Source organism: Propithecus coquereli, unplaced genomic scaffold (assembly GCF_000956105.1).
Source record: "Propithecus coquereli isolate 6110/MARCELLA unplaced genomic scaffold, Pcoq_1.0 Scaffold197, whole genome shotgun sequence".
In the NCBI taxonomy this organism is placed as follows: domain Eukaryota; kingdom Metazoa; phylum Chordata; class Mammalia; order Primates; family Indriidae; genus Propithecus; species Propithecus coquereli.
The window spans coordinates 1,553,360-1,561,306 of record NW_012144633.1 but is presented as its reverse complement, the minus strand read 5'-3'; the positions used below and the strand labels follow the sequence as shown (position 1 = coordinate 1,561,306).

General features: G+C 40.5%; 1 protein-coding gene across 1 annotated transcript in view; it reads left to right on the top strand.

Moving 5' to 3' along the window:
- The window catches only part of WARS2 (tryptophanyl tRNA synthetase 2, mitochondrial), a 124,403-nt gene extending 122,186 nt beyond the window's left edge, over nucleotides 1-2,217 (top strand). The window contains exons 5-6 of the mRNA XM_012643431.1: nucleotides 541-659; nucleotides 1,538-2,217. Coding sequence (XP_012498885.1) covers nucleotides 541-659; nucleotides 1,538-1,986 — 568 coding nt within the window. The 3' untranslated portion in view covers nucleotides 1,987-2,217. The remainder of the gene's footprint in view (nucleotides 1-540; nucleotides 660-1,537) is intronic.
- The last annotated feature ends 5,730 nt before the right edge of the window (nucleotides 2,218-7,947 follow it).

Below are 7,947 nucleotides of genomic sequence, written 5' to 3'. Positions count from 1 at the left end.
GGCAACACAGTGAGACTCTGTCTCAAAAAAAAAAAAAAAAAGCATATTCCAAAAAATCTTGAATTACTCCCTGTGTGTCAGAGAGGTAACTCTTGCCTGCAGAGCTTTCTGCCTCCTTTGATTTGAAGAGTGGGGTGGGGCGCCTTTCAAGTGTGAGCCACAGCTCTGAGGTAAAAAGCATCTGGCCAAGGCTGCGATAATGCATGCTGACTGGGTGTGGGAACGTGGAGTGGTTTCAAAATACAATTATGCTTAGAGCATCTGCTATGTGAGATCCCATTCCTCCCTCCCAGCAAGATCCTGTCATGCCGGTGTTGATGGCTGTATTTCTCTGCTGTGGAAGAAACACAACTAGAGTAGACAAACATCTCTTTGGCATTTGTCTGATACATGGATAAACACTTGGGTCTCAGCATTCTCTCTAGTTGGTGAACATTTGTTGAACACCACCAGTGAAATAGGCACAGGAAATGGAGCTGCTTGCGATATCACTTCTGTCTAAGAAGGAGCATTTCTACATTTTTCTGTCTTTTATTAAAGGTCCACACATGTTCCCGTCGGCGAGGATCAAGTCCAGCACATGGAACTAGCTCAAGATCTAGCACAAGGTTTCAACAAGAAGTATGGGGAGTTCTTTCCAGTGCCCAAGTCCATTCTAAGTAAGTAGCAAACTTATGATTGTAAATCATATGTCCTAACTACTGTCCGTCTTTATTAAGCCGACAGCATTATGAAGGAGTGTAACATGTGCCTAGTATCAATTTAGAAATGGAAGGCAGGTATAAATTTCTAAGTTATTCCAACAGTTCACACACATAAATTCAGAGCACCCCATGCATTGAAATCAATCTTCTTTTAGCAATAAGTAATATTTTAATGTTTTAGCCTATTGCTGTTTTACCTATTTCAATTTTATATGCGTGTGTAATAGCCATAAAATAGGTAATTATTAATAACACTCGTTTGAAGCACAGCTTAACATCTTGATTCTGTCAGAGCAATAAACAAACAAGCCGTGTGTGTGTGTGTGTGTGTGTGTGTGTGTGTGTGTGTTGGTATATTACTTATATAATGCTGGATAAAGAATGGAAGGATTGCCACAGATTATTAAAATCAGTTGGGGGGCAGGAAGGGCAGGGGTTGTGGGCAGGGAGTGATTAACTAGTAGGGAAGAAAAGAGAGGAAAGAGGATGAGGAAAGAAATAAACAGTACTTTCTAAAAAGGTGCACACAGCAAAAACGTATGATGATACAATTTTAGTTGGTAAGATTATACATTTTCATATGGATATATGTATCAAAAGATGCTGAAAATATCAACAATGTTAACATATTATCACGTTTCAAATGACCTTTACTTCCATGCTCATATATTGCTCAAAATTTTCACAATAAGTATTTGCTATCTGTATAATCAGAGAAAAATAATAGTCATTTGGCATTCTTGGGCATTTTTAAGATCTAGACAGTAACATTCCTGGTGATTTGTTTGTTTTGTTTTGGCTTTTGGTGTGTGTGTGTTGGTGTTTTTACTTAGCATCGATGAAGAAGGTGAAATCCCTCCGTGACCCTTCTGCCAAAATGTCGAAATCAGACCCTGACAAACTGGCTACCGTCAGAATAACAGACAGCCCCGAGGAGATAGTGCAGAAATTCCGCAAGGCGGTGACGGACTTCACCTCGGAGGTCACCTACGACCCGGCCAGCCGAGGGGGCGTCTCCAACGTGGTCGCCATCCACGCCGCAGTGACGGGGCTGACGGTGGAGGAGGTGGTCCGCCGCAGCGCGGGTCTGGACACTGCTCGTTACAAGCTGGTGGTGGCAGATGCTGTGATTGAGAAATTTGCTCCAATTAAGAGTGAAATTGAAAAACTGAAGATGGACAAGGGCCATTTAGAGAAGGTTTTACAAGTTGGGTCTGCAAAAGCCAGAGAATTAGCATACCCTGTGTGCCAGGAGGTGAAGAAGTTGGTGGGGTTTTTATAGGAAGTTTCAACTAATCACAAAAAGGCTTTTGTGTCTTACAGTATGTGCACTTCGGTAAAGGCAGCTTTCTTCAGAAGCAAAAAATTATAGTTTGGGGACATTTAATTTGGTGTAGCTGATTATTGGCTTCATTTGATGAATGTTTCATAGCTTTCAAATAGAATAATGTTCTAAATCTCATCAGTTAAATGCTGTGACTAGGAAAAAAATCAAGGCACAGCTATCTGAATCTCTGATTATTTGAGGCACACTCGTTGGCCTGAATATATCTACGCAAATGTGATTGAGGTGAGCAGTAATTTTGGAAATAGTGTATCATTTGTGCTGTCTGGAGTACTTACTGTAACAGGTGCTCACTTATCTATCCCAACCCTTTTAGAAAGCAGTATGTAGAGGTCTTAGACTTAGAATTCTTGAGATGCCATTTGATCCAGTTTGTATTCAGAGCTCATAAACATAAGTTCGTTTGTCACTGAGATGGTGCCTCCTTTAATGTATTTAAGCTGCTTATCTTGTTTTCCAAGAGACCACACTGACTCTTGTGACAAGTACTTGTTTTTTAATTTAGAGATTGGGGAGATGATCTTCTAAGGAAGTTACATTATTTCAACTTGATTTATTTACTGTACAAGAGCCTAAGTCTCTGAATTATGTTCTTAATAAGCACTCCTCACATTCATTTCAGTTTAGTTTCATCAACTCCCTGTGAAATATATAGGAGAATTATTGTCAATTTACACCTGAGGAAAGTGAGGCTCAGAGAGTACAATTAGTTTGTAGAATACCACTCAATAAGTAAGAAGGAAATCCAAGAGTAAAACCTTTACTCCTTATTCCTAAGAGTGATGCTTTCTTCATCAGCACAAAACCTTGAAAGTCAGCATTTTTGAGACTCCAAACATTCTGATTTTGAAGGTGGGTATTGGAAATACAAGACTGGAACTACTGATTTTATTTATATCAACAACGCAGCCAATAGCTGCCTGCTTTAAATCTGGATTCAGCCAACCTTGGTCACATTTTCCCATCAAAATCCCCAAGGCAGGTCCAAAGTTCTCTCTTCTATACTTGTTGCAGAGACACTTCAAAATATATTCCGCCAGACTACGATAGTAGTGAGACCTGACAAATCAAATATTCCCAATGGGTGGTAGCTTCTCATCTAGCCTCTACCTCAGTCTCTCTAAGCAAAAACAAATCACCCTAAAATCTAGCTTTTCTGCACTTCCATTTCCGACACCTGCAAATGATAATACAGACTTACATACCAGGACCTGTTGGCAAGATTGATGTTGTGACGAAAAAGCTTGTGAGGTTTTACCAATAAGTACTATGATGAACAAAGAATTTTAAGTTATGTTTTTTTTTTTTCTTTTTGTTTTAAGAGACAGGGTCTCGCTCTGTCACCCAGGCTGGAGTTCAGTAACCCAGTCATAGCTCACTGTAACCTTGAATGCCTGGATTCAAGCAGTCTTCCCTCCTCAGCCTCCCGAGTAGCTAGGACTACAGGGGTATGCCACCACACTCAGATAATTTTTTTTATTTTTTGTAGAGACAGGGTCTTGCTGTGTTGCCCAAGCTGGTCTCGAACTCCTGGCCTCAAGCAGTCCTCCCACCTCAGTCTCCCAAAGGGCTGGAATTACAGGTGTGAGCCACTGTGCCTGGCTCATGTTTCTTTAAGGGAAGGAAGTAGCGTGGTACTTGTATCAGAACAGATATAAATCCACAAAACCACAAACACTACATCTCAGAATCCAAATTAAAAGACCCTTTTCAGGACTTTTGAAGCTAACCTGGATGGTGGGAAAAGGAAACCTTTTGCCTCTTTGATCTTATCTTGGAATAGGGTGTCTACAGTCCTAGAGCCTCTTTGAGCGTATTTCTTACAAGACTTTTTTTTCCCCCTTTCAAAGGAAACTTTGAAAGGATTATGAATACTGGAAAGTGACAAAATTAAAGATGGATCAAACCAGTTGTCTGTGTATCTGTCTGTGTGGTTTTTACTCCCTTGCAACACCTTTCCTCCAAAGAACTAAAGGTACTATGGAAAGAATCTCAGAAGAGAAAAACAGATAACTTGTGATACCTTCTAAGGAGCAAAGTCTGCCCTGGCAAGGTTGGATTTGTGTGCGTCCTGTTGTTATTCTTTGAAAGTGACCTGATTGCACAACTCCAAAATTGGCCCATAATGATTAAGAGTCTTGTCCAACCTATTAGTCACGATTCTCCAGAGAAACAGAACCAACAGGATACAGATAGATATATAAGAGCGGATTTCTTAGGGGAATTAGCTCACAGTTGTGGAGGCTGAGAAATCCTATGGTATGCTGTCTGCAAGCTGAAGACCCAGGAAAGCTGATAATGTAAATTCAATCCCAGCCCAAATGCTGAAGAATCAGGAGAGTCAATGATGTAACTCTCAGTCCAAGGCCAAAAGCCTAGGAACCTGGGGGCCACTATGGTAAGTCCCAGAGTATGAAGGCCAAAGAACAAGGAACTCATAAATTCCAGGGCAGGAGAAGCTGAGTGTCCCAGCTCAGTAAAAGAGCAAATTTGCCCCTCCATTTTCTTCTATTTGGGCCCTCAACTGATTGGATGACACTCACCCACATCGATGAGGTGGATCTTCTTTACTGAGTCTACTAATTCAAATGCTAGTCTATTCCAGAAACACCCTCACAGACACACCCAGAGTAATGCTTTACCAGCTAGCTGGGTATCCCTTAATCCAGTCAAGTTGACACGTAAAATTACCATCACACCGAGTGATCTGAGGAAGTTGATAAAAGAACCAGTCTGGAACCTGGATCTATTTTCACATCCCTTCCATGTATCATTTACAGGCCCTCACAATCTTTCCAATAGAGATGAAGAATCAGAGAGAAATCTGTGGGTCACCTCAAAAGGTGATTTCAATTGTTCTTTTCCCATATGCTTTGCGGAGAGTTGAAATGGTGAAAAATACTTCAGATGGTAGTAATGATGGTCAGGGAGTTTGGTGCTCTGTAGCTCCACCTACTGACAAATGCTACTTCAAACCCGCTTTGACAACTGGTCACTCAGAACACGGGGTATCTTGCCCTTTGTAGGTGCCTCATAAACATTTATCAAAAGAACATCAGAAACTGGGCTAGAGATTTCTAATAAATATGATTTTCTTCCAGAAACCCTCCTGATGCATACCATAAAGATGCTTATCATAAAACAATAATTAACACTATCGAGTTCTCACTATGTATCAGGCACCATACTAAAGTCTCATAACAGTGTTTTTCCAAGTGTGGTTCCCAGACCAGCAACATGAGTATCATCTGGGAACTCATTGGGAATGCAAATTCTCTGGCTCTACCTCAGACCTACAGAATTAAAAATTTGGGGGATGAACCTAGCAATCAGTGTCTTAGCCTTCTAGGTGATTCTGATGCATGCTAAATTTTGAGAACCACTTTCATTTAATCCTCATAAGCCAATAAAATAGATACCATTACCAACTTTGTATTAGTAAGGTTGAAACTGAGGCATAGGAGGTTGAGTTACTTGCCCGACATAATTTAGCTTCTAAAAGGTAGTCAGGATTCAGACCCAGGTCATCTGATCCAGAGCCCTACTAGGCCACAGTGACTTTCTACACAATGTCTTTTGGTATGTATGGGGGTAATGTGCTTTAAGGCAACACCATCCAATATGGTATGTGTCCATTTAAGTTTAAATTCATTAAAATTAATAAAAAAATGTGCTTCCTTAGCAGCACTTTCAAATGCCCAATAGCTTCACGTGGCTAGTGGGTGCTGTGTTGGATGGTGCAGATGGAGAACATTTCCATCATCACAGAACTGTCTGTGGATACTGCTGCCTTAAGGCATTCAGCTTACTGATTTTGCTTGTAATAGGTTAAGTACATTATTCAGGACTCCTTCTGAAGGGTTTTTCAACTGGAGACCTCATGAAGATAGTAGAAGGATTACTTGAGCATGACTAACCATATAGTTTCCCAAACAATATTAAATGATAAGAGCTAGTGTGTATTATATACTTCCTATATTTTGGGAACTTTTTAACTGTATTTATGTTCAATATCTCATCTATCTAATATCTATATCAGCTCTATAATATAGGAACTATTAGTACCAGTTTTTTAAAGTAAAATTCAGAAATTTGCCAAAAGTTGCACATTTATCATTAGTTTCTAGTTTCCCCTTATTAGGAACCAAGAAATACCCCTTAACTAGTGTGCGAAAGGGAGTGGTCTGCCCCTTCTCATCTAGTCTAGAATCTTCTCTCAGTACTTATGATCCTTTCTCGTGTGTTCTGTGATATTCTTAGCCCTCACATCACTCTCCCTGCTTCCATCCATACCGCCTCCCCTCTCCTTGCTTCTATGCTCTTTTAATCATTCCCCCAAAAGTTTCTCGTTTGTGCACACAGTACAGTCTTTTTTTTTTTTTAAGCACAGTCATTAGGTTGCTTTCGAATGCAGCCTTTGTTTTCTTTCAGTTCGCTCTGTCAAGTGCTGTGTGCCTCTGTTACTAGTCAAAGGGAATGCTAGTGCCAGGTGGCAGTTCTCCGTCTCTCAAACATGAGGACTCTGTGTCTGTGTTCTCACTGACTGACTATGTCTTCCCCCTGTGTGATCAACATTCTCTTTTCATTCTGTCAACTGGATAAATCTTTTGAAATTTTCTGGCTGGGAAGAGTCGATTTCTCCTTGAGACTGAGCTGAAAACAAATTGCCTATCACTAGCACTTAACATTTTCAAACATCCCCATAGGAAGAACAACCTGGAGGCTTTACTATTAATCATTTTAAGCCCTCATATGTTAACTCTTAACAATTCTGTTATGTGGGCTAGGCAGGGATTATCTTCTTTCTCTAGGAAGGAAACTGGGGTTCAGAACATTAGTGACTTATCCTCAGATAAGTAATTCAACATTATGACAAATATTTATGTAGGCACAGGGGAAATATACTATGCCTATAATTCAGAGGAGGACACACAGAGATACTAGCTAGCAAATGCTACGTGAGCATGGGAATGAGTGATTAACAAGGATATTCAGGGAAGGAATATGGTGGATATGGGATAGGAGAAAGGGCTTTCCAATCAAAAAGTAGGACAAAGAAACATGAGAGCATGTAGGGAAAAGCAAATCTACATAGTATATGGGCACAATGAGAGTGGAAACATTAGGTTGAACTCTATTAAATTGTAATATTGGATCACTATTTTTTTTACCAAAAATTTGTGGAAATGTGGATCAACATAATGTATTCAATGAACAAGCATTTGTGGAGTGCCTGGTTTGTAGGCACTCTCTGAGCAGCAATAATTAGAAACAAGACACAGTTCTCTACCCTCAGGCTCTTGGTGTGAAGATGGACACAGAAAGCCAGTGAGATGCAGAATGGGAACTAGGGTCTTCTGAGTCTTTCCCCTCTCCTGAGTACATCAGTAACAGCATTAACCCTTAGTTATTTGGAATATGGCTTCTAGATGTCACACTCTGAATAAATAGTAAACATTTGATATAACCGGGTTGGCTCTATGGCATACAAACTCATTTTCTTATATACTCTCCCCACCCCTGCCCACATATGCACACAGTATGCACATCGTAAAGCAGGCCTGCGGTTGTCATTTTCTAGAAGTATTTCTGAAAAGCAGCAGATGACGTGACTTTGGAATAAACTGGTCGAAGTTTACAGATTTCTCTTTTTTGAGTAATATATAAAAATACAGGCTCATCGTGGGAAGAAAGCCATGTCCCATTTCCTATCTGTAAATGCAGTGATGAAAAGTGCTGTGTGCCTGGCCCTTACCACCAGATCTCCCCACACCAGCCTGTCCCATGGGGACGTCCAGTGAGGGCAATTGGCAATTCAAATACACGGGTTATCTGGAGAGTTCCCTGAGTTTGCAGTAGCCTCCCCCCCAAAAAAGGAGATTCCGTGATGATTTTTTT